A 27,042-nucleotide genomic window follows, 5' to 3' on the forward strand; every position below is an offset into this window, starting at 1 on the left:
TGAGTGGGTGGGCTCAACGTGGTTTGTAAGCAGAGATCCTACTAAAACCTAAGTGCAAGTTAAAAGAGCCTTAACGGTCCTAATTCTTGTTCATTAATAAGGTCCTTTAGCTGGGATAAAAACAGTGTTATGATCTATGAGTGCAATGACCCCAAACATCTACAGCTCAGTAAGGTCGACATGTTTCAGCCTGTTACAAGTGCCACTCAGTGTCAGCAGGCTTTCTTCAGAACCATCTAAATCCGTAGATTTTCAACAGATTGTGTTAAATACCAACTCCTAATTCTGGTGTATGCAGTATGCTAAACATGAGGTATGCAGTCATACAGACCAAATAGAATCTTTTCCTCTAATAGTCTCTGAAATAGAAAACACAAATGCATTTTTGTTAAGGGGTGAATCACACCCCATTTCATGTAATTGTCTCATGCTTATACACACTTAGATTATCGTATTCAAAAAGGGGCATGCAGACACGGCAGTTTGCTCCCAGACGACAGACGAAAGACATGACATATATGTATATACACATAAATTATATACACCTAAAAGTAAATAGAATTACATTATAATAGCCAGTTGTGATAAGCATGCACACACTAGTGTGCTTCCCTAAAATGTTGTCTTGTCTAGGACCTCTACATGACTCCTAAACAAATCAGACTCTACAAGATAAGAAAATACTGTGTTTACTCTTTATTTCATAAAAAGAGGTGGGGTTCCTAAATAATGGGTTCAATTATCCTGTTTCCTCCAGCTCTTACTACACCAAGGGAAATCGTACTCCCTTGCACCTATTCAGCTTTCTGCACTCCTTCGACGATTGCTGGCCCTGAATCATGTTGTCTTTCGTGTTTAGGGAGGAAGTCATGTGACCAAAGTCACATGGTCCCTAAAGGCATGTGGGAGTGTTGGAAAATGTTGTCCCGCTTACAAATTTTCCTTGGTTCCTAAAGGAAAGAGTCTGGCAAAGGACTCCCATCATTCAATTCTTGTTATTGAAATTTAATTCAGTACAGAATTCAGACAATGACGAAAGGGCAAACATTTCAATACAATGGAATACATCAAATATAGATTGGCAGATAAATTACATCGCACTTGCTGTACTTTCCTTTAATGCAATGGGGAGGAAGGGAAGGAAGAGAATGGTGGCCACTCAGCAAGGGAAAACAGGCTCAAGTTACCTGATAGGCAGGTCCCAGACGGGCGCAGAAATGAAGGACCATTTGCACATCAGCCAGCAGACTCATAAATTTGTCTAATGAGCTTGATTCACAGTAGAGTGGTCAGTCTAGCAATCAGCTACCTTGGAGTTCGGATTGGCACGTGAAAATGGATGATAGAACAGGAGCAAGGGGCTTGTCTGTGACATTAGGATTTGGCCCAAGTATGCACACTGCTAAAAGATTGATGGCACCAGAGAGTGTGTGGATGTGTATGCTCCGAGATTCCTGTATCCAACACACTAATGTGATACTCATTCTTGAGAGATACAAATACACACAAACACACAGACCCTACCCACGTAAAACGTCTTCAAAGAATTAAAATTTAATTTGTTTCTCCTGAGTTGTCACAAACAGCTTCCTCTCATGTCTTACCATTTAGTTAAGGTCGCTTTCCTGGTGTATGTTGGGCAGTGATAATTTACAGTGCTTAGTGGGTGAATTAATCTGCTGCCAAATATCTGTGTGCCACATCAATCATAAGTTCAGATTCAAGCAAGCCTAACTTCACATTTCACCCTTTGGAAGTCAATTAAAGGAGGACCATTAAGCTAGGCCTTAACCATGGCTGTATCGGTTAGAAATGCAAGACCCTCAGCAGCAATCCCTATGTTAAATTAGCTCGTTGCATGGTAGCTTGCTTCCTGGAACAGGCAGGATGTTAGGAATCAGGGGAATATAAGCATGGGGATATGCTCTGGTGGTTTCAGGTTTCCTTTACATCAGTGCCTTGAGCATTTAAGTATACAAATCCCTTCATGACGCGGGACCTGCATACCTCAACCATCGCCTCACATTCCACACACCCAGCAGAGACCTCCACTCTGCTCAACTGGCCCTGGTCAACATCCCACGTATCCGCAAGACCACGGCTGGGGGAAGATCCTTCTACCTAGCAGCAAAGACCTGGAACACCCTGCCTCTCCATCTAAGGCAATCACCGTCACTGCCCCAGTTCAGGAAGGACCTCAAGACCTGGCTCTTCAACTGAACCACAGTGCCTGTGAACGATCAGCAGTACCCCCTTCCACCTCCAGCACCTTGAGACCCTTATGGGTGAGTAGTTGCGCTTTACAAGCCACTTGATTGAGGTATTCATGTAATGTAATGTAATGTAAAGGTGAATTTATAAAGCGCGGCCACCACTCCAAGGAGTATCTTGGCGCTAAGTCAACCAGATGGAATGGTTGGGGGAGGCAGACAAATTTCACGCTAAACACTAATAACTACACCATTGCTAAGCAAGCTGCATCGGTAAGGGAGAAAACCCATGTCTTCAAAGCCTTCCTAAACTGAGTCTCCTGAGACAGGGATCGTATAAAGAAAGGAAGCTTATTCCAGGCCTTAGCGCCCAAAACAGAAAGAGATTTGCCACCTTTTGTGGCTAGCCTGAATCTAGGATTGTAAGCAAATTCAGACCTGAAGATCTTAAACAACATGCCGGATGGTAACATTTAAAGCCATTGCATAAATATTTAGGACCTTGATGATAAAAGGCCCTAAAGGTAAGCAAAAGGATCTTGAAAAGGATCCTTTTACCGATAGGGAGCCAATGAAGCACATTCAGTGCTGCTGATGCTGATGACTTACGAGGCCAGCGTAGTACTAAACGAGCCGCAGCATGTTGGACCATTTGTAGTCTGTGTAATACTGATTTATTGGCTCCAGCATATAGACTATTACAATAGTCCAGCCTGGAGGTAATCAAAGCAACTGCGACTGTTTTCCTAGCTGGCAAGGGAAGGAGATCAAAAAACTTCCTTAAAGTTTTTATTATATGGAAGCATGAACCAGCTACAGTCAGCGCTTGTTGTTTGAAGGATAACTGGCAATCAAACTTAATGCCCAGATTTCGAGCAGAGGTAATGGTCATAGGGGGAGCTTCTGCGTCATCAGGCCAGCAAGTTGTTGGAGAAAACAAATTTTGTTTTCCAAAAGGGATGATTTCCGTTTTGCCACCATTGCATTTAAGATGATTGTCAGACATCCAATGAAATATAGCTGCTAGGCACTCTTTAAGATTTTCCTCGGTACCCGACTGCTCACTGTCCAGTACTAAAATAAGCTGAGTATCATCAGCATACGAAATAGTACTGATCTGAAAGCTTGTGATCAGTTTTATCAGGGGGACCATATACAGATTGAAGAGTAAAGGGCTTAGGCTTGATCCCTGAGGAACTCCAGAGCTAAGGGGCCTAGCCTCCGATTGAAAACCACCTAGCACTGTAGTTTGTCGTCTATCTGTAAGAAAGTTTTTTAGCCAAGCCAAAACCACCCCGCCTACTCCTGCGGCAGCCAAACGGTTCACAAGGATGTTATGTGACACCGTATCAAAGGCTGCCGACAGGTCGAGTAGGATTAGTACAGCCTTCTTTCCCTGGTCCAATGCCATCCGAAGGGTCTCTGCTGTAAACAGCAGGGCAGATTCGGTAGAGTGATTAGACCGAAACCCAGACTGATTAGGATGCAGAATATTATTTTCTTCCAAGAAGCTCGTAAATTGGTAATTCACGAACTTCTCAGTCATTTTGGATAGAGCCGGGAGCAGGGAGATTGGCCGTAAGTTGGAAAGGGTGGTCGGGTCAGCTAATGCCTTCTTATAAAGAGGCTTAACAGCAGCAAGTTTCCAGTCATTTGGAACGTCAGCTGTAGCTAAAGATGAATTAATGATCCCATTGATGATGGGGTTAATTGTAATTGCTAAGGTCTGTAGGACCGAAGGGGGACAGGGATCAAAAGGAGATCCAGATTTGCAAGCAAGAATGGCTTTAAAAGAATCTTCCAGAGAGACATAAGAAAATGTTTCCAAAATGGTTGAACATTTCTTGCTCTCTATGTTTTCAAAGGTTTCTAAAGTGATAGATGTTGAGGGCAAGATCCTTACAATGTCAAGGATTTTGTTCTCAAAATAATCTGAAATTTCATTACAGAGTTTCTGAGTTGGAGGAATTTCCTGGAAGAGGACTGACGGATTGGTAAAGTCCTTAACTATTTTAAAGATTTCTTTTTCTTTTTTTCCTTGAGCTGCCATGGAAATGGCCTGTAGGTAATAGGCTTTCTTAGCTGACTTTATGCTTGCATGATAATTTCTTCTCGCCCGTTTATAAATGTCGCGAGCAGAAGCTTCATATGACCTACGCCATCTCCGTTCCAGTTTTCTTACCTCTGTCAGTTCTAATCTCAAGGCAAATGAAAACCAGGGGGACCTCCTCTTAGTTGTTCTTGTACTGGGACTCGGGGTCTGAGATCTAATAGGATCTAGTCGATGACCTGCCCTAGTTAACCAGTCGCAGAAACCTTGATTGTCTGCAGTTGTGTTACCTGTTGTCATCGGTGCACTAGATGTGAGAAATTCAATCACATCGGGTCTGCTAGATAATTTCTTCCAATTCGGTTTACGTATTAATTTGGGAATGAATTTATTGTTTGTGTTAGATATCGTAGTTTTATGATTTAGTAAGATATGGAAAGGTATGAAGAAATGGTCAGACCAGATTTGTGGGCAAGGTGATTTTACAGCAATTCCTGTAAAGTTAGAGCAAATACAATCCAAAAAGTGACCTCCTGAGTGTGTGCTTTCATGGGTCAAAAGAGTGAGACCCAGAACGTTAATGATCTCCATGAAGTAATCGACTCCTGGAGCTAAAGGAGAATCAAGATGCAAGTTTAGATCTCCTAAAATGGTAAAGTTAGCAAATCTAAGCACTAAGTCACTTAGCACATCTCCCACATTTTCCAGAAACTAGTACACCAGAAAAGGTAAAAGACTCATGAATAACCAGGGAGAAAGCTAATGCTTCGGCTCCTTTGATATCTACCAGTTCATAAGAAGAACATTTTAAGGAATTGCGATGAATAATAGCGACGCCTCCTCCCCGTTGTGTAGGTCTGTCTAGCTGCTGAATAGAATAGTCCTGCGGTAGGGCTATGGCTAAATCGGGATAACACCACGGTTTAAGCCAGGTTTCCATAACCAAAAGCCAATCAAGCATGTTATCGAAGATCAGATCATGAATGTTCTGAGCATTTTTGCAAATCGAGCGGGCATTTATAAGGCCACCTCGTAATGCTATGGATTTGGTGGTTGTCTTACAACACGGAACACGGATATAGACAAGTGCTGACTAAGCTGTTGGCGAGGTGCACACCTCCCTGTACTTGTGGAAATTCTTCTGGAATAATAGTGTGAGTGAGTAGCACATATGTTCAATGTACTCTCTTTTGCATTAGTCTTTTACTCAATTGAGGAGTTCATCATTTTTATACACGAGGCATGCTCAATGTGACTCCAGGGTGCAATAAATGTTTTCGTGTCATTGGCTTCGCTGCCTGCTTTGGTATCTTCTGCAAAATAAAGGGTGAAGAACAGCAGCTAACCACCTGAACTGTATGTGTGCGGAAGCGTGCTGAAGAGAGAAAGTGTGTATGGGGTAAGCAGGGAGTATGAATGGGTGAGATTAGGGAAGAGAATCACGCTGTGACGAAGGAACTATGGAGGGGAAAAGAAGGTCTGACAAGAGGGAACATGTGAGAGCAAGTATGGGAGAGAGAGACAAGTGTGAAAGATGAAAAGAGAATCATGTTAAGGAATTAATCAGGGTAGAGAAGGGAGTAAGAATGGAAGAGCGAGTGTGCGAGGGGAACACACACTGAGAGTGGGAGGAAACATTTTCAAAGGAGAGGGACTGTAAGAATGCAAGAGGTGAACAATATGGAAAACAGCGTGAAAGCAAATAAAAATGGTACAGAGAAAGTGTGAATGTGGGAAAGGTACAAAAAGGGTGCAAAAGAAAGATTAAAATAGAGACGCGTGGAGATGAACCAGTACTGCCTGTAAGAAGCAACCCCTATTGTCTAGCTGATGTTCAATCAAATATAAGAGATGAATTGTTCTCGGTGGTGCCAGGAGAAGTCTTTAAATGGAGCTTCCAGCTTTTGAGCACATTATGTGATCTTAAGCAAAGCTTCTTGTGCTTTTGTGCCTCATTTCTCGCTGATAAGATACAATAATACAGGAAAGGCAAATGAAGGCTTCCACGTGCCAGTGTTTATTATGAGTACTTCGAGAATACAGCGAAGAAGTGCTTGCCTGTTGCCACGATTATAACAATTCTTTTGTTATTAAAGACATCTCAAAGTCATTACTTTCAAATCATCTTCGCTACATCATGTTCACAAGTTAAAGAATGGGCAAAATACATAGATGATTGAAAAGATTCATTAGACTTGTGCTCTTAGTACAGGTTGATCATTCCATACATCTTATCCTGATGTGTTTTCACTTGCCAATTAATAATGCATCGAAGCCATTCGAAAAATAGCAAATCGATGCTTGAGGTGGTGTGAGTTTTATGGCTAATGGCCAGATCTACAAAGCATTGTTTACTGTCGCAAACGGCCCGATTTGCAGAATTGAACTGTTTGCGGCCGGAAAAATACCTTTCCCAATCGTACTTTGTATTTACGATTCAGTATTTGGAAGGGGTGTGTTTAGGTCTTCCCTTCCAAATACTAAATCAGTATGGTATGTGTTACTATTTTGCGACCGAATACTTTACCCAGAGTTTAAAACTGGTGGTAACCCATTCTCAAAGGGAAAAGGAGTCCCCAAGGGACCCTTTCCCCTTTGACAATTTAAATAATAATATTTTGGAGCACTGCCTACTCTTAAAAAATGAAACTTCAAGGCTTCATTTTTTTCTTTTTAAACACATCTCGTTTTCCTTAAAGGAAAATAGGCTGCATTTAAAAGAAAAAAAGATTGCTTCATTAACAAGCATTTGCAATGCAATGGGTCTCGCATTTGTGAAAGTTAGAGCTATTGGTGTTGTAAATGACAACGTTTTTTACTTTTGTTTTTTTGTTTGCAGTGGAGTGATCTCATTTGCATTGCGCTATTGCCATTCGTATGACCTTGCGGCGCTGGAGAACACAAAAATAGGCAATAGGTTGAGGGAGGGGAGCTGGGAAATAAATGACACAAATGACAGGAAAGAGCGTGATACTGGAGCAGGGTGTGTGTGTGGAAGACAAAGAGAGTGAAAGAGGGTTTAGAGAGAAATGTGCATGAGTGACAGGGAGAAAGGAATGGTTAGAGAAGAATGGGGCAGGGGAGACGGAATATGAGAGGGAGTGGGAAACAGAGGGTGGTTGTGAGTTTGTGAGGAAGAAATTGGAGCACAACGGGCCAGGTCCCCATCTACTTGGGAGTCAATGTTTCCGGCTCTTGGAAGGAAATGGGTAAACGAAAACAGCAAATGAGTCATGACCACATCCGCCCAGGTCCTTGGAAGAAAGTACGGTCACATCTTGCTGTTAGTGATGCATGCATTATATCAATGAATCACTCCTGCTAACTTGGGTCTACAAAAGGGAAAACAGAAACAACAAAGGAGTTACAACCACATCCGCCCTCATCCGCCCTGGTCCATGGAAGAAAGCACTGTCACATCTTGCTTTTAGTGATGCATGCATTATATCCATGACTTACTCCTGCTAACCTGGATCTACAAAAGGGCAAACGGAAACAACAAAGGAGTTACAACCACATCCGCCCAAGTCCTTGAAAGAAAGCACTGTCACATCTTACTGTTAGTGATGCATGCATTATATCCATGACTTACTCCTGCTAACCTGGGTCTACAAAAGGGCAAACGGAAACATTAAAGGAGTTACAACCACATCCGCACAGGTCCTTGGGAGCAAGCACCATCACATCTTGCTGTTGGTGATGCATGTATTATATCAATGACTTACTCCTGCTAACCTGGTTCTACAAAAGTGTAGATGGAAACAACAAGGGAGTTCTGATCACATCCGCCCATGTCCTTGGGAGCAACCATAGTAACATCTTGATGTTGGTAAAGCGTGCATTATGTTCCGGAATTACTCAGACTAGAAACGGGTCAATGAAAGCAACAAAGGAGTTAGGACCTCATCCACGCAGGTCCTTGGGAGCAAGCACCGTCACATGTTGCTGCTGGTAAAGCGTGCATTATATCCCTGACTTACGACTGCTAACCTGGGTCTACAATTAACCTGCTCAGGTGATCCAGCCTCTCTCTTTGTGCACTGGGATAAAACATTGATTTGAAGAATAGCTCATTTGAACCAGGAAGTTGACATAGAGCATGATTCTGGAGAAGCAAACTATCAGAAAAGGCAGAAAGAAGAAAAGAAAGTATATGGGGTAATTTCCCCTCCAGTGCCTTTGTGCCACATGGAAGCCACTTGGAGAACTGCAGGTCAGAAGTTATCGTGACTGCTCCTGCAGACCAGAGTGCAACCTAAAGGAAGAGAGCGAGGAATAGTATGTATTTTTTTCTATATATAATATGCGGCTTGCAAAACAATAAAGTTGTGGTTGAGAGAGCCCTAAACAAAACTATTAGAAACAATACAGTTCTCTGCCTGCTGATATCAGCCAGGATGTGACAGAGCAACAGGAGTGTAAGCACAGAAGCTTGGATGTGGTCGGTAAAACCAGACCAATAGACATTGACATATACTGGATTTCAAGTCAATTCAAACGTTATTTTTTCGTGTACACTACATAGCAAAAATAAAATGTTTTTCTCAAGATTTTGACCAATATTAACCAAACTTTTCCATACCGACTAGAGGCAGGAATACAGTAGAGTGATCTACTAGTCAGGTATTTTTAAATGTGTGTAGCACCTTCACTCCACTCCCTCCCACACTACCGTCTTCATCATAGACAATACAAAAAAAGTGCTCCCGCCTTTTTCATCTGGTCGCAGCACGGCTTGTTCCGCAGCGGATCGGGAAAAACCCCAATGATGAAGCATGCCACCAAGGAGCAAAACTGGTGGGTGAGGGATTTCAAAGAAAAGCAGTGTTTTTCTCTCTTTGTGGAGGGTTTGTCCATAGCTAGTCCTTCAACTGGATTCTTTCTTTTTGTGTGTTTATGATGTATTACTGAGGAGGGTGAACCCAGTTATTTTATTCCTCTTCCTCCCTCACTCCCTTTCTTTGACAAGAATTTGAAATAAGGCCATCAATACTTAGTAGGTATTATAACCACTTTTAATAATCCAGTAGTTGGCTAGTTTGCCTGAAGAGAAAAAGTCTATATTCTGCCATCAATCTTTACATAGGCAGTCAATCTTCTAAGTGATAGGAGTTCATTGATATAGTGGTGCAGTGTTTAGAGAAACAAGGTCTTTGTAGGACATCCTACAATAGACAAGAATAGAAATTCTGAAGTTTCTGAGCCTATGTCATTAGGTAGTGCAAAAGGCCCTTTCTATGAAGAAACATGCCGGTAGGAAAGTTATAGTCGGTGTAAAACTTCATTCTTCTAAATTGAAAGGAACTGCGTTGTTGAGTAAGGAAATTAATGGCCTGATTTAAAGTTCTGTGGATAGGATTCTCAGTTGCCAATGGTTTCTTTCAAAAGAACCCATGTTGCGTATATTAACTTAAAGCTTCCTCCTATGCCCCAACTGAGTAGGGATTGTCAGAGGAAGGACTTTACACCACTCACTCTATTTTGTATAGATAGTGTAATGTCTTATTTTCTGTTCAACACCACAAGGAAAACCTTGTCAGTGAGGGACAGGTAAAAACAATGTAGGCCCCCACATCCTGGGAGAAAACCTTCAGGGTGTGGGGGTTTTAGATTTTTGTTGTTTTTCGAGAAACAAACTCCATCTTCTGGAGCTTGGTTCTGAAAAACAAAAACTTTGAAAAGATTAGGAAGCTGGCCATTAAAACAAACATTGCCCATCCACCAGACTTTTTGTACATTGAAAGGAACTGCCATGTTCGAGGTTCCTTCCATTGTATAGAGATGACAGCTGATCATCTCTAAATTTGGCAGACAAAAGTTTTTCAGGGCGACAGAGCTAATGCCATCCACCACCTTGAAGGACAGAGTGCCACCTGACAAATCCTAATTCACTCCCAAGTTAGTTTTGAATTCGGTATTGCATTGCATGCAGTCTTCAGTTGTTCACATGACAGTGACTATGAAAATGACATGTCAGATGGACAAAAGGATTATTTTGGACCTATTAGATTCAGTAGCCTCAGGGATTTATATTGACATTAAGGGGCTCATTTCGATGTCGGGCGGAAAGCCTCTGTCCGACACCAACCGGAATCGGGACCGACCGACTTGCGTTCGGCGGTTCTGACCGCCGGATTACAATGCGAACGAACACTGTTCGGTCAGAGTCCCATTGTTCCCTATGGGAGCTTGTGTTCCGCCCGGCCGTAACATACGCTCCTATTAGGAAATGGGGTGTTTGTGGAAAACTCTGCCCCCTGTCGCAGGCACCCCACGGTGCCTGCCACACACTGCAGGTTTTCCAAGGGGATCCCTCAGGTACCCCCTCGGCCTTCAACCATGGGCCACAGGGACCTAGGGGTCCCCCAAAGTCACTTTCTGACAGCCTTTCAATGTCAGATAGGCCGACGCGCAAAGGCTGTTGGAAACTAGCATCATAATCCCAAGAGCGGAAACACTGTCCATAGGGGTGTACAATGCGGTTACGACCGACATGGAACCGATTCGGATTGACTGCGCGGTTTATATTCTGATCGCAAAGATCTTAATCGCGGTCGGTCGGAATGGAAACCGACTGAGTCGGTCAGAAGGGCTGCGACGCAGTTAAGGAGTTTCCCACTGTCGGGAGGAAGCTTTCCGAGCGACATCGTAATCGGCCCCTAAGTTTGCTCAAAACTTTACAGATACCAGTTATTAGGAAAACAACTCCTGAAGAGGCTAAGGCAGGAGATAGTTCAACGATTTCTTCCCAGCCTGACTGTTTCCATATGTATATTACTACTCTAGCATGTTTTGGAAGTTATCTTGAAATTATTTGATTTGATTTGATTGTTGTACCTCTATTTAAGGTGATCATGGGAATGCCATTGTTGAGGCTGCAGAATTCTAACACTGATTGGGCAGCAAGAACATTGCAATTGAATTCTGAATATTTTACTAACAAATGTTTACCAAACAGTCAATTACCCTAATTCTGCCCTTCAACAGTATTAGCAGGAATTATAATCTCTCATGTTATTCTTTGTGGTAACTACCATAAAGCTTTCATGATGTGTTTGATAAGAAAAAAGCGTGTTTATGATATCCACATTCAGAATGTCATTACAAGATCAATCTATATTTTCAAACAGCTATACCTTGTAGTCAAGTATATGAAATCACAGAATCTGTGATAGAACATCTTTGACATTAGTTAGATGATTTGTCCATTAAGCCATCACAGTCAGTTGTAATCAACAGTCGTACAGTAAAATAGATATCCATTACTTCTGATATTTGCTCTTCAAGATCAGCTTAAACAGGCAAAGATTTTTGCCAAGCTTGATCTCAGAGGAGTTTCTCATTTACTCAGAGCCTGAGATGGCGATGAGTGGAAATCTGTTTCACAATAAGTTGGATTTATTTGAATATCAAGTCTTGCCCTTCTGAACCTGCAATGCTCTAGTGGCTGTTCAACATTTTACAGATTAAGTCTGGAGAGGTTTATAAATGTATTTTGCATGATTTACTTATATGACACCTTGATATATTTTGATTCCTTGGAGACGCATTAGCAACATGTTAAAATAGTGCTGGAGGGGTTCAGAGTACCTACGCTAAAATAGATAAATGTGCATTTCACACAACCTCTAAATAATTTCTCCTGTGTTCAATCAGTCCTCAGGGTATTCCAAATGATAAAAATAAAGTTTCAACAACAATCCAATAGCCTACACCTATTTCTGTAAAATCTGTGCAAAGATTACTAGGCTTGCTAATTTTTATAGAGGATTTATTAATCAATTTTTGCTCTGCAAAATTCCTTGCTGAAAGCTGACCAAGCTTTTGTTTTTAAATAAATGGTTCTCTTGTGCCCCTTTTTTGCAGCATTCAAATGTACTTCTGTTTAATGTAGAAATTGATGCATCGTAACATTCTACGGGAGGGGTTTTGTCCAAGAGAAACTCTGCAATTGAATAGGTGCATTCAGTAGCCTATTTTTCTTAGAAGATCCCCTGCAAAATTAAATCACACCCTCACACACAAAAAACGTTTAGCAAGAAAGAGATTTTTTCAAGAGTGAAGACATTCTGTACTGGAGCTAAAAAAAATAGTAAACATATTTATAGTTCACAGAAATCTATTGTTTTTTAAAGTGAGCCAGGACATGAACTCACAGAAAACCCAGGTGGAGTATAGCTTTGTGATAAATTATAAACCTGGGCCTAATAGTGGAAAGTTACTGCATTTCCTTTGATTCTGCCATGTAGGTGCAGAATAATCACTCTATACCATTTTTGTGGGTTGATTCCTTCCTTACAGAAGTCCCTTCACATTTACAGTTATTTATAAGGAAACCTAACTTAGAAGAAAAATAAAAGATGGGTTGAGAAAGTTGAATTCTGCATGAGGGATAGACTATGTATTTACCTTATTCTCAGTTAAGTCAATATTCTATGAGCTGGTTTCATAATTGTAAGTCTGCTGGGGATTTCAGTATTGCTGAAGCATTAGCCAGAGTTAAAATCTGTAAATTGAGTTGGCCTACAAAAATATCTCAATTCGTCAGCCATGTTCTATGTGTGCTGAAATTACAAGCTCAAGTACTAGACCTAAGGAGCTTTTTAGACCATTGCCTGTTCCACCTACACCTTGGCATACAGTATCCAAGGAGTTTATTATAGAATTACCCAAAGGTCTAAACTGTACAGCTGGCTGTTGATGATTTGACAAAAAAGAGACATTTTATGACAATATCCAGCTTGCCCTTTTAGGAGTTAGCACAGACCTTTGCACATCATAGTATGTGCTTGCATGGAATACCACAGGTTTTCATAACTGATGGGATTTCAATTTATTAAAAAATCTGATCTGAATTGTGTAAAACAGTCAGTTTTTTAGTTATCATCCTCAGACAGATGGGCAGATAGAACAATGGAATCGGTATTTGAGGCAACAAGCATTGTTGCAAGAAGAGGATTTAAATAAAATGTTTTGGTTAGTAGAATTAACATACACCAATACTGAACATTGTGCCACAGGGATGTCTTCAGTAGCTCATCATTCATCTTCAGGCTGGTGGAGGTTTGATTCAATTTGAACTCGTCAGTGAATTTTGAGCTGAAGTAACTTTGTGATCTAAAGTTGGGTACATTGTGGTGTATTGTTCGTTAAGATGTTATCAATTCTTAAAAATCAATTGTGTACTGATGATCAATACTTAAAATCCTTCCAACTGGGATCCTGCACTGTCATTGGATCAGCAAGCTGAAAACTCTGCAGCACACATAGGAAGAGGAAAACGTCTCTTAGGGTTGTTCTTGTGCAGGAAGGTGAACCTTCCTGCACGAAAACAATCCTGCCTGCAATGGAGGCACCCTTGCACCATTTAGCAAGGGTGCCTACATTGGCGCCAGGCTGCCGAAACAGAGCCAGCGCAGGGGCAAAGGACAGGAATGGACCATATTGCTTAAATTAGGTGCATTCCTGCCTTTTCACTTTGGCGTAGGGCAGCGCAGCAAGGTCCCTTGCTGAGCTGCCCTACATCAAAATGGCATAAATGAGGCCCGTAGTGCTTTTGGTGTTCTTTCCACGGATACGTATGACATCGCTCACAGTATGTTATTCTTAAAACTGCTCTGCCTAGATTTAAGTCACTCCCTTCACTCCTGCTTTACTTAAAAAACAATAAGGAAATTCATCACAGTTGTCTGTCAAAGATGTAAATGCAAACAAAACATTCCGAAAATGGCCACAGATCTATACAGTTGCATTAGATTTCACACTTAAAGTAGGTAAACCTCATTGTTAATACCTCATCTCAAATTACAAGTACCGTGGTTCCGTTTCTCCAGGATTCAGGATTGCCACCCCATGACAAGGTTTTCACCACACAAATCATTATTTGTACACTGATTCCTGCCTTTTTTCAACATACAGAACACTTTTCTATGTACACATTTCACTAGGTTTTTCCTGGTATAATATGCATGGAGAAAATGTAAATTGAGAGTACAATTTTATAGTAAAAAATTGTAATCCCCGAATTGGGATTACCTCCCAACCTGTAATGAGGACTTTATGAATACCAGAGTCACATGGGCACATTAAGGTAAACATCACAGTGATCACGTTTCCATTACTACATTTATTTATGGCCACTTTCAGAGAGCTGGTTAACCAAACTTTGCCTTACTTTCTTTGTTTTGTCCATAGCCTTTAGAATTGAAATGTTGAGGTCTTCCAAAGCAGCCAGAACGTTTCCATATTCCCCTAAGTGTTGTGAAAAATAGTCTGAAATAAAAAAAAATGTTTTAGTCCATCTTGTGTGTGTAAAATAAATGCTTCGCTATTAATTTAGGCAAGAGAACAATCAGCAGATATGACAATGTCCAATTTTCAAATGCAGTGCACACATGCAACTTGCAAGTTAGAGCAAATGTCATGATCCTTAGTCTGCAAAAATAAAAAATAAGGTGAATGTCACCGCATTGAAGAACCGACAAAGACAAAATCTGTTCAACTTTTTTAATTTCGTTGTGTGGAATGAAGCATGTAAATGAAAATCAACAGGGATATACTGCAAAAAAAAAAGAATCAGAGACAAGGGTGGCGAATAAATATTCTAGGAAAAGGAAATACAATGGGAGCAATTCATAATGCCATATAAGTGTATGTAAAAGAGAATAACAAGGGTACTATATTACATACTCCAAAATGCCTTTAGAGCAATATCCCCATTCAGCAGCGGGCACATGCGTATCATCAAATTAAGCACTGCCCATATGAAGTCTTCCAAAGTCTTTCCATCTCTCACCGTTGCCTAACGTCTTGACTATGTGGAAGAATGTCGACTTCGTCAGATTTCCTGTAGTTGGCGCCCCAAATAGAAGACTGAATAAATGACCCAGTACCATTTTAAATATGGCGCATTCCTGGAATCAAATGGAACATGGTATTTTTCAAAACTACATTTTGCACTAACACACAGTATTCCTCATCTTTGATGCATATTTTGTATTGAGCAACAAATAACATTTTTTCATAAAAGTCTATATACCCCACTACTAAAGGAGCCCAAACCCTGGAACTGTCATGTTGTAATATCTTAGGGGCTAATTATGAAATTGGCGGTCCGGGGGACCGCCAAACATGCAGTGGTGGTGCGGCTACTGTGGCAGCGGTGGTCCAAATGCCGCATTACGAGCGGGGCGGTCGGACTGCCATTAGACTGCTGCTACCACCAGAGATCCGCGATCCTTGGCAGTCTTGCAGTGGTCTGAAGCCTGCAATATGCTTGGCGGTGCCGCTGCAGCACCACCAAGCATATTACAAGTTTCCTCACAGCCACAGTTTTCATGGCGGTGAGGCCGCCATGAAAAGTGTGGCGATGAGTAAACTAAGGAGGCCCTACAGGGCCACCTGGTGCCTCTGTGCACAGGAGTGCAAGCAGGGGGCACATGGTGTGCCCCTCTGTCTGTTTGCACCCCCAGTTCCAGCACAGCATGGAATGCACAGTCCATGCCATGCTGGAACATGCTGTGGCGGTCCCACTGCACTGCCTTTTTAGGGCTCACATATGAGCCTTTGAAAGGTACTGCCGTGGGACTGCCGCCGCAGGACCGACCACCAGGATTTTACCCGGAATACAGTGGGCGGTCTGCATACAGGTTTGGTGATCTTGGAGTGGGGCGCTGGCATGGTGGCCCACTCCAAGACCGCCAAACTGGTAATCAGGCCCTTAATGTCAAATAGGGGTTCTCCGAACGTCTCTGCTTCTCCAGAAAGCTCCTCGACTTGCGTCAGTGTTCCTGTTGAAATCTGGAAGTACTTCTAATTTTTCTGCTTATAGGAATAGTGAACCATTTACTTGCTCGCTAAATGCTAACTGTTTGCTGAATGATAAGTGGTTCAAGAGGTGGCAATGTAAAATCGAGGTTTTGTTACTATCAAGTGCTGGATGCATGATATAGGCCAGGAAATATTGTTAAGTAGAAAGTAAAAAAGTCATGGATAAAATCGTAAACTTTGAAAGTATGATAAACAAGTAAGGCCAGACACGGGCGTGCAGAGATGAGCTCAGGCCAGTCCACCAAGCGTTTTCGGATTGTGTGCACATTTAGAGCACCAGCTACCATTTCAATTAGTCAATTTTTTCAGTGAGACAGCATTTTCGCCATCTCTGCCATCCTGATTAGGTTAAAAGACTCATGAGGGTTGGAAGTGGTCCAGTGGCTTTTCGAAATGCTGACTAATCACTGAGAGAGACTTGGTGGGTTGAGTAACCCTCATCAGGGATCCCAGACCCTAATCACAATATGTCATCTGCTGCTATTATTGTTTCTAACGGTATTCAATGAATTGATTAAACTTCACTGTATATTAATCCTGAAGAGTGAAGTGAAAAACGATATATTTTGTCACGGATAGGGAATACTGCAAAACAGACAGAAAATTGTTAGTATTGGAAAGAGTGTATACTTTTTCACTGTGATTTGGCTGACTGGCCAAGGACAGCTGTCCCTGCTACAAAGTTTCTAAATCCCCAAAGTGTGGAATACTGTGGGTACATTGTTTGCTTAATTGTAGACTGTTTCTTTGGTTTCAGGACTGTCAGGATATAATTTCATATGTTATGTGTGCTCTGTACAATCTTCAGAGACACACACCAATTGAAAGCTACTTTTTATGTGTTTATTATCTTAAAAATTGCAAATTTTCCCCTTAACACGTTTAGGAGCACTGCACAATTGAGATAGAGATGTACATTGTTGTATAGATGCCATGGCCAGACTCCATTTTGAGCCTGTTAATTTAGATTGTCTGCCTTTGACCCATATGTCGCATGCTATTATCTTTCACGGAACTCGCTGCAAGATAACTACTCCATGCTCTCATAGTGTAGCACATAGAAGTAGTATTGCCAGGAACATGTTAGAAATGGTCAAAATATTCTCACTGTTAAGGGCCTGCATTAGTGTTGTTTTAATTATCTTCTGTCTGGGTATTAGTCATGTATAAATCAACACACAGGCTGTGTCTGTTGAAAGAAACAATTTTAAACGTATATAGTGTCTTTTCCTAACGCAGTACTTGTGTGTGGTATTCCAAAGAACCAAATTTGGTTTGAATTACAACTGCATCCCTGATCCTTTAATTGGACTGTTAGTAACCCAGAAATCATGGACCCCACATCAACAAGTATGTTAAGTCAGGTTGTGTGAGGCTATAACAACCTGGACTTCCACGCTCAAGCATTGGTGTGCTGAACCAGGTTCACTCACTTGTGGGTGGGAAAGCCAAACCTTGTAGAGCTAGGCCAGAGCCCTAGTTTATGTAATATGAGACCAAATGTGAGGAATTCAGATTTTTTTAACCTTTGAATAGCTTTTGAATATGCACACACAAGAGAACTATCATTACAGGTACACAGACGTCCGCAGTAATCATGGTTATCTCCTGCAGGAAAAAAGAAATCACCTATTAATGTGGGACACTCGACCTTGGCTCTTAAACGGTTATTCCCTAAAAGGGGTTTTCAGTGTTTTTTTAATCTCATGTTTATTGAATATTTTCAATTAAAATGGCAGCTCCTGTTGCGATAGTAGTAAATTACTGAAAATGCTGTTACACAACATCTCAAGAATAGAGATGTTCTGGATGCAGGGAGAGAAGTGACAATTGTAATAGCTGCACATGCAGCATATGCCTTTGAAACATTTTACTCCTGGGTGGAGTCGAGGTTATAAACACTACCTCAGGGCATTTTCAGGGTTACAAACTAGCAAAACCGCCGTATAGGGCATACAAGTATTTGGAAATCCCTATAACTTAACAAGAGCATTAAACTTGGTTTGCTTATGAGGTACCACAGACACAGACGTAGACAGGAATATTAGATTGGGTCCTCCGAGTAGAGAAGGATTACATGGCCAGTACTAGCTGGATACACACCCTTTCCCTCTCTTGAGACCATACCACTCACTTATGTTGTAGAGATGTTACATTACACAATCTCCTTATATAGAACAAACAGTGATGTACTAAAAGATGTCATAGATCACTTCATGAGCGGTGTAATATAAGAGGTCATAAGAAGTGGATGGTGGGGCACAAGTTATAGTTAGCTGTGCTGACTATAACTGGTGAATTTCTGTGTTTTTTTAGTTCAAAGCATTAATGCTGTCACTGACATATTCACCTAACTATAAAATTACTTTAACCTTTGTTTTTTTCTCTGAAATTGTAGGTTTTAAAAAAAATGTAAAGCAACATTTTATTAGCACACGTAAAGTCAAACACCGCCACACATGTCCTTTGACCGTGCGTGGCAGGGGTTTGGCCACAGGAGCTTATGTTTTTTAAGGCGGAGTGGGCTCATGGCCCCTTCCCCTTTTTTCATGATTTTGGCCCCTGGGGTGGGCTCCTGTTGTATATGATGGAGCAGGTAAAACAACATTTTGTATACCTTCTCTATTTTGCAAGAAAATACTAATGACGTAATCAATTTATATATTAACCTGTATTAACTGTGTGCCATGATTTATTAGCCAACAAAGTGCACCTTGATAAACACAAATTACAAGCGGGACTAATTGCTATTTGCATGGCAGAATAACTGTAATGACTAACTGTGGTACGCATATAAACAATAGAAGGTGTGGTGATAGAAATTGCATGATTTGTGTTGCTTTTGTGATGTTCGCGTTTCTGCTGGGACCAAATGGTGAGTATTATTGCTTTAAATGTCGCTATAAGCCAGGAAAATACTAATATATAATGGGATTAGTGTGGGTTTAGAATTTCCGTATATAAATTATGTTTTATGTTTGTTTTGCTTAAGTTGGCATTCGGGCCTACCAAGCCATAATATTCAAAATGGAGTTCGGAAGTGGCCACCGTCTTGTAAGCGCGATGTCTACTGCGCAGACTCGGATGGCTCCGAAGATCTCCAGGCATCCTCAATTCAGAGCACAGTGTTCCTGAACGTGGAGGACTGCCAGATTTCAGTCAGTGTGAATGATCTGAAAAGAACAATAACCACCTATAACGGAAGGTCAACATGTCGATACGTGAGACCTTTTCGCATGAGAACTGGATGAGCTAAGAGAATGACATAGCAAATTCTATGAGAACCCAGGACTATGAGAAATAAAGGACCATATTGCAACTTTAAAGGGTTCAACCAATCGGAAGTTACACATTCACCAGAATTTATTATAAAAGGATAGTAGATTTGAGAGAGAAGTTAGTGCGTTCCGGAGGGGTGTCCCGAATTTGCGTGATCGATTTGCTTGCACGATTGCTTGGTCCTTTGGATATCTTTGGGACTGTGTCGTGTTGAGCAAAGGAACTTTTGAGTCTTGCCCGGCATTTGATTGGGACGATTTATCAGAAGGGATTTGAGTTATGCAGAGCTAACAGAATTAGAGAAAAGAACCCCGATAGCAAGAATAGGTAAATATAAATGTCATGCTAAATTGTGTTGATTAATTAAATTTGAACTTTGTTGACCGAAATGCTAAATTATGCAACTGAAAGCAAGTAATTAGATAAACTAAACATTGATTAAACAGAGAATGTATTTGTGGTTCTTTAAGTAGGGCATTAAATAAAGATTCCAAAGCTTTAATGTGTTTTAGCTGGTTCTAGATCACCATCAACCAGTCCAACTAATTGGTCCGTCGATCAAGTGGTGGAGTGCCTTGATGTTAAGGTTAGGATCCTATAGGTATTGATGTTAAAATGTATACATTGTAACACATTTCCTTCCTTTTAGGTAATAAGGTACCCCCACATGTCCAGCGGATTTCTCATCCTCCTGTGTACAGATACGAGTGTGTAAGTGCGAGTGTTGGTGTTATGGGCCCCACCAATGAACGCGTGTGTGAATGAGTAAGTGTGGTGATGGATCTGTGACACAGAGAGGATATATAAATTTGCCCCTTTCCGCTGGATCAGTTTTTCTGGTAGCAGATTGATTGTTTTATTGTATTGGTTTGGTGATTATTGATTATTGATTGACGGATGATTGATGGACTATTGATTTATTTACTAACAGTCTATGTTGAGTCGTCTTGCCTTCTATGTTGTTTTTGAAGACTTCTGGGATGTAGGAAGTTGGATGCCCTGTAGGTACACGGGGAAAACGTGTGGCAAGTGAAGTCGCACAGTGTATTGTCTTGTTGCCCTGTACTTACAGGGGGAAAACGTGTGACGATTGGAGTCGCATGACGCATTGTCTGGGTTCGAATTGATAATATCGTCGTGTGTTATCGGTAGGGATATTTTTGGTGTGAAAGTGGTGCATGGATAGCGAAGGCCACCTGTGAAATTTCAGTCTTAAGAACAGGAGTCAATTGTGAGCTCTGATTACACTTATCACTGGAAAGGTAATAGGTCTCCCCTAAGCTTGTAAGAAGGGTAAAGTAGAGGGAAGTGCTACTTTATAGACAAATAAAATAATTCTGTGGAAGGGCAGAGGTAAGCGCTGCTCTCGAGAAATACAAAATTCTTGCGCAAATGGACTACATGTTTTGTATGAATGTGTGTAAGTGAAATAGCACTCGGTTTTCTTGTGAAACTCTGGCCTTAATTCTCAGGAGCATTGTAGTCTCCACATGTGTTTTATCCCCAGAGAAACGGTTAGCCTTTGCTTGTTAGAAGGGTAAAGTAGAGGGAAGTGCTACTTTATCGGCGAATGGAATAATTCTGCGGAAGGGCAGAGGTGAGCGCTGCTCTCGAGAAATACGGAATTCTTGGGTAAAAGGTCAAAACTATTTCTTTGTTTAGCAAAGCAGACAATGGTGGTGTTTTATGTCGTTACTAACAGATTTTGAGTGAAAGAGAACGTGAAGAAAGTTTGTCGATAAAAATTGTAAAGGAGGGGTCAGCAGAAGCAGGAGTAGCGAGAAAAGCTGACGTCAGAGAGGTCGCGCTGGGATTGGCCAGCCATCAGGAGACGTTAAATGCTCCGGATTGGTGCATTAGTGTGAGTCGCGCTAGGATTGGAGAATTACAGGGTGACGTAAACGCTCCGGATTGGTGCATTAGTGTCAGCCGTGCTAGGATTGGAGAATTACAGGGTCACGTAAAACGCCCCGGATTGGTGCGTTAGAGTGAGTCACGCTACGATTGGAAAAGACCACAGAATAGTCGTAGAGGAAAGTTAGCGATACAGGATAAGGAAAATGATGTATTACGATACGCCAGACAAAGAGAAAAAATCATGGTTTGGAAAACTCAAGAACTTATTTAAACAGGATAAGCCAATTGTGGCTACGGAAGGACAGATACTTCCCCCACTGAAATTGCCCGCATCCTTTATGGTGGTGAAATATGGGTACCATGCGTGTATTTGATTAGATAATTGGGCAAAGTATACCAAAGAAGATGGAGTGTTAGCACTCTCCGAAAATCACTGTTTTAGTTTAGCGGTATTAAGGAATTTAGGAGAAAGGATGATGAGACTAGATCCGAAACCTAGAACTACTCAGTTTGAAGCGTTAACGGAATGGGAAGATGAGATGTATGAAAGGGAGCGACAGCGGAGTGGCGGAAGGTATAAATACATGTTTGGGAGACTGTGTGGACAGGAGAATCATGATGACAGGATGAGGAGATGGCGTAGTGCAAATATGGCTGATGGGATGTTTCCTATGAGAAATGCTGAAGAAACTAGTAGAAAGTGTACAGAGAAGAGAAACAATACAGGGCCAGAAGGCTACAAGTATGGTGTGAATGAGTCGGAGGATGATGTACTCGAGGACATGTTTTATGAAATTACTCCCCCGTACCAACCAAATTCCACGTTTTGACGCCAAGTGCGCCAGCAAAAGAGGCACAACTAAATAACACTTTTGAGCCAACGCCACCTGATTTAGGGGAAAACAATCCAATTAGGGAATCTGAAAATACACAGCCCGTTAGAATGGCAAATGAAAACTCAGCTGAGTTAGCTAGAACTACCCTGGAGTTAACTGAAAAGATTAGGGAATTGACCAAAAATATGGAAGCTGTAACTGTTCCTGTAACAATAGGACCAGTGATGCCTGTCTTTGATAAGCAGAAAGATAGTGAGCATTGTCTAACGACCCCCTACAATAGTGATAAACAAACTGAAACGGGGAAAAGGGATTCCGGAGACAATACATGGGGACAATTGGTTAGAAACATCTGGGTTAAGTACTCCTAAAAATTTGACAGTAAACCAAAGTCCAACAAATAAAACATTGATGATAACAGAATCGGCACCAGAATCCCCAGAAAGGAGGCTAGAGTGAGTGAGGAATGAAATGATCCCTGTAGGTCCTACTTCTGATGAACTAAGTGAATGGTTAAGGAGCCGACAGCGAAAAGATGCTGAACCTCGACCTTTAGTTGTGGCAAAATTAAAAATAACTTTGGAAGAATTGATAGTAGGGACTATTCCCACAGAAAAGTTAAAAGCATATCAGGATGAAGAGCTAATGTTTCTATGTAAAAGTATACATGGAGGGCGAGAAGTTTGCATGAGAAATTGGAAGAAGTGGCAAGTGAAATGCGTATTGATTTTGAGAGAATAAACATTACAGAAACCATAAAGAGTAGATTTTGCTGAAAAAGACATTGAGAATTTGAATACCGCAGGAAGATTAACTCAATTTAAAGAGCTGATTGTTTTGCTAAGGAAATGGGGCGATGTAGATAAATGAAAGAGCAGGTGGTTTCGGAAACAAGACGATGCAACAGACAAGACTTTTTCAGCTTTCCCAGTAAGAGAAAAAGAGACAGTGGTAACTGAGTGTCCCATGAGGGAAATCCCAGAAGGGGGCTATGTGCATGTTCCTTGGACTAGGCAGGACATTTTATCATTTACAAATGACTTTCCCCGACTATGCGAGAAGCCGGTGGAGTGGTACCGGCAGGTAGAAAGGTTTGTCAAATTATCAAAAGTACTATGGATAGATTTGAATGGTCTGTTCGATATAATTGTGTCAGTAGATCTATGGGCAGAATGTAAAATTACAGTAGGTTGGCCCACTCAGGAATACCCTAGGGATCCTAAAACAGGTGCCCCTGATCCAGAAGTAATGAGAAAATACGAACAGGTAGTTACCTTCTTGAAAAAGTAAATCCAAAAGAAACTGATTGGGTAAAAATTGATAGAACTCACCAGGAAGTAAAAGAATCTGTACATGCCTATTATGAGAGATTGTTATTGGTGTTTAAACAATACAGCGGTGATGAGAATTTGAGTAAGAAAGATTTAAGTAATTTTGTATATCGATTTGTGTATGGGTTGCGACCTGAAGTAAGCGAAATGATAAAACAGCATACTGTGGATTGGCAGAATAAAAAGATAGACGAAGTATTGAGGCATGCAAAATATTTTAGCGACGAAATTGAAGCCAATGAACGTAAGCTAAAAGAAAAGGCCATGTGGGCTCAGGTTAAGGTGGCGGAAAGACAGGAAGCCCAACTGATTGAACAGGCAAATGGCATGAGCCATGTGAAACAAAAACCCAATATTCGGAAGGGAAAAGGACAGATTAGTTTAGACGAAGCCAAAAAGAAGTGGCCATGTCATAATTGCGGAATGTAGGGCATTGGAAATCCGAATGTAAACTACCCCCAAGTGCTAATGGCAATAATGCATTATTAAATCCACAGGTGCAGAATGAGGTGAGTTGTCAACCGCAGCGACAGCAGCAGGTTGTTGCCCAACAGTGTCAGGTGCCAAAACCACCTTTTCCACAGAGTGTAAACCTTCAGAGATACAGTAATGAGACAGGATTCTACACCGAGGAACAGGTAACTAAGCTGCCACGCGCTAGTGCTGTTTCGCAGTATTGGCTGCAACGCGATGAGAGTGAGTCAGAAGAAAGTTATTGACGGTGCCGAGGAGAGAAAGAAGAGTGCGTACTTGGTGCAACTCTGGAAGTAGACCAGACAGGCCCTTTTGTGGACGGAAAGATAAATGACGAAAACATTACTTTCCTAGTAGATACTGGTGCTACTCGCTCAACTGTTAGATCAGCTGACGTTAAAAATCTTCCTCTCTCGGATGACACAATCCAAGTCGTTGGAGTCTCAAACAGACAGATAAAAACATATCTTACTGAACCAGTTAAAGCTAAAATAGGGACATTTTCCGACCTGCACCACTTTGTCGTATGCGACACCAGCCCTGTGAATTTGTTAGGGAGGGATTTGTTGTGTAAGATGAATTGTACGAACTTCTGTACTCCTGATGGCATAGCTTTTGAGACTCCTGATGAGGATGTATTATACAAAATGACTATGGCCAATCTGGAACCTGAGGTTACTGAGGCATTTGTTGTATTTGATCCCGAGGAACTGCCTCAAGAATTGAAGAAAACAGTGAGACCCGAGGTATATGATTTCACAGGGGAAGACATGGGACTAATGAGAAATGTAGATCTCGTAAAAATTAATGTAAAAGAAGGAATAAGTTACCCAAATATTCCCCAGTACAAACTGACACCTGAGATAATTGCAGGAGTAACTCCTATTATAGACAGAATGATTGAACAAGGTATTTTGAGAGAGATAATGAGTAGTCCATGCAATTTGCCCATTATGGGTCTGAAAAAGCCTAACAGAACTTTCAGGATAGTACAAGACCTGAGAAAAGTGAATAAAATTGTTGTATCATGTTGTCCCATCGTACCAAACCCTTCTGTGATCCTATACCAGATTCCTCATGATGCAGAATGGTACACAGTCATTGATCTGTGTCATGCTTTCTTTTCCATCCCATTGCACTCTGACAGCCAACAGATTTTTGCATTCCGGTTTGGTGAGCTTACTTTGGCATGGTGCCTTATCCCACAGGGGTATACAGAAAGTCCATCAATATTCAATCAGATTCTGAAGAAGTCCCTAGAAGATTTAAAAATGCCCGAAAGTTGAGTACTAGTCCAATATATCGATGACCTACTGGTGGCATCGAGAACCAGAGAAGCCTGTGTAGTGGATATTGTTGCGTTACTGAATCATTTGGCGGATGGAGGACTTAAGGTATCCCCATCAAAATTACACAATTTTGCCAAAAGGAAGTACAGTATTTAGGCTTAAAATTGAAAAAGGGCTGAGAAAGGTGACTGCAGATAGGATCAGGATAATCAAAGGAATGAGAGCACCAATGACTCAAAGAGAGGTGAGAATGTTTCTTGGAATGGTTGGATATTGCCGTCAGTGGATCAGCAACTTCTCACTGATGGCAAAACCTCTGGTACGATTGACAAAGAGTGATGTGAAGGACCCCCTTGAATTTAATAAGGAGGAGCTGAAGGCTTTCAAACAGTTAAGAGATTGTTTGTGTGAAGCCCCAGCTCTCTGCATGCCTGACTACGAAAAGGAGTTTAAGCTCCATTGCAGCGAGAGGAATGGGTGTGAACTTTCTGTACTGGTACAGAAACATGGAAAATTGAGGCGACCTATTGCATATTTTTCGGCTATAGTAGATCCTGTAGCTGTGGCATTACCTGGTTGTTTGAAAGCTGTAGTGGCTACCTGTAAGAGCTTGGAACAGAGTGAAGGAATTGTGATGGGATATCCTGTGAGAGTGTTTGTGCCTCATGATGTGGCGATCCTTTTAATTAGGAGTCGCACCCAGTTTATGACGCATAGCCGTCTAACTAAGTATGAGAAGGTCATTTTAGGTGCAACAAATGTGAGCCTTGTGAGGTGTCTCAATGTGAACCCATCAACGTTTTTGCCTGATGCTGAGAATGTGGAAGTAAGGGATGACGTGGATCATGATTGTCTGGAAGTGCTTGACTTTTGCACTAAACCACGCCCTGATATAAAAGATGTGCCTCTGAAAGAAAGTGACTATGTGATGTTTGTGGATGGATCATGTTTAAGAACAGAAGAAGGGATTTTGAGTGCAGCGTATGCAGTATGTACTGTAGCGGCTGTACTGGAAGCGTCTTGCCTGATAGGAGTGAGATCAGCCCAGGTTGCTGAATTGTTTGCATTAACAAGAGCGTGCAAATTGGGAAAGAATCTGAGAGTCACTGTGATTACCTATAGTCAGTATGGTTTTGGGGTGGAGTGTGACTTTGGGCAAATATGGTCCCAAAGAGGGTTTTTGACATCGAGTGGAACTCCTATAAGGAATGCTGCAGTGGTTGGGAAATTGCTTGAGGCGATACAGCTGCCTAAGCAATTGGCAGTAGTAAAATGTGCTGCCCATTCAAAGACCACTGACTATGTGTCGGTGGGGAACGAGTTTGCAAATGACATGGCGCAATATTGTGCGCGCAATCAGAATTCGGTTAATCGAGGAAGAGAAAAGGAGATGAATTCATGTCCCTTACTTTTTACTAACACTGTGAATACGTGGGAGGAGGTGAGACAGTTACAAGAAGAGGCAGGGGATGAGGAAAGGAAACAGTGGATAAAATCAGGATGCGCACCCCGAGAGACAGACCACGTTTGGGTTTATCGGGATGGAAGACCAGTCATGCGTGATAGCATGGTCTCTACCATGGCACGTATGTATCATGGACAGGCACATGTAAGGAGGGATGCTATGATTAGGATTTTCAAACAGACATGGTATAATGCCAAATTTAGGCTTGTAGCTGAGAGCCTGTGTCAGAGATGCCTCATATGTCAGCAATACAATCCCGGAAGAAAAACAGTGGTGAGTCTAGGAACTATTGGAAGGGAAGGAGGGCCTTTCACCAGAATGCAGATTGACTTCATTGAAATGCCCCCCTGCAATAGGCTGAGGTATGTTTTAGTAGTAGTTTGCTTATTTTCACGTTGGGTGGAAGCGTACCAGACTAGTAG

At 41.5% G+C, this 27,042-nt stretch overlaps 1 protein-coding gene across 1 annotated transcript in view; it reads right to left on the reverse strand.

The window, feature by feature from the left end:
• Positions 1-27,042, reverse strand: part of NECAB1 (N-terminal EF-hand calcium binding protein 1) — a 1,647,431-nt gene that overhangs the window by 640,942 nt on the left and 979,447 nt on the right. The window contains exon 5 of the mRNA XM_085605303.1: positions 14,435-14,532. Within this exon, the coding sequence (XP_085461429.1) occupies positions 14,435-14,532 (98 nt within the window). The remainder of the gene's footprint in view (positions 1-14,434; positions 14,533-27,042) is intronic.

The sequence above is a fragment of the Triturus cristatus genome, chromosome 5_1 (assembly GCF_964204655.1).
Source record: "Triturus cristatus chromosome 5_1, aTriCri1.1, whole genome shotgun sequence".
NCBI classification, from domain to species: domain Eukaryota; kingdom Metazoa; phylum Chordata; class Amphibia; order Caudata; family Salamandridae; genus Triturus; species Triturus cristatus.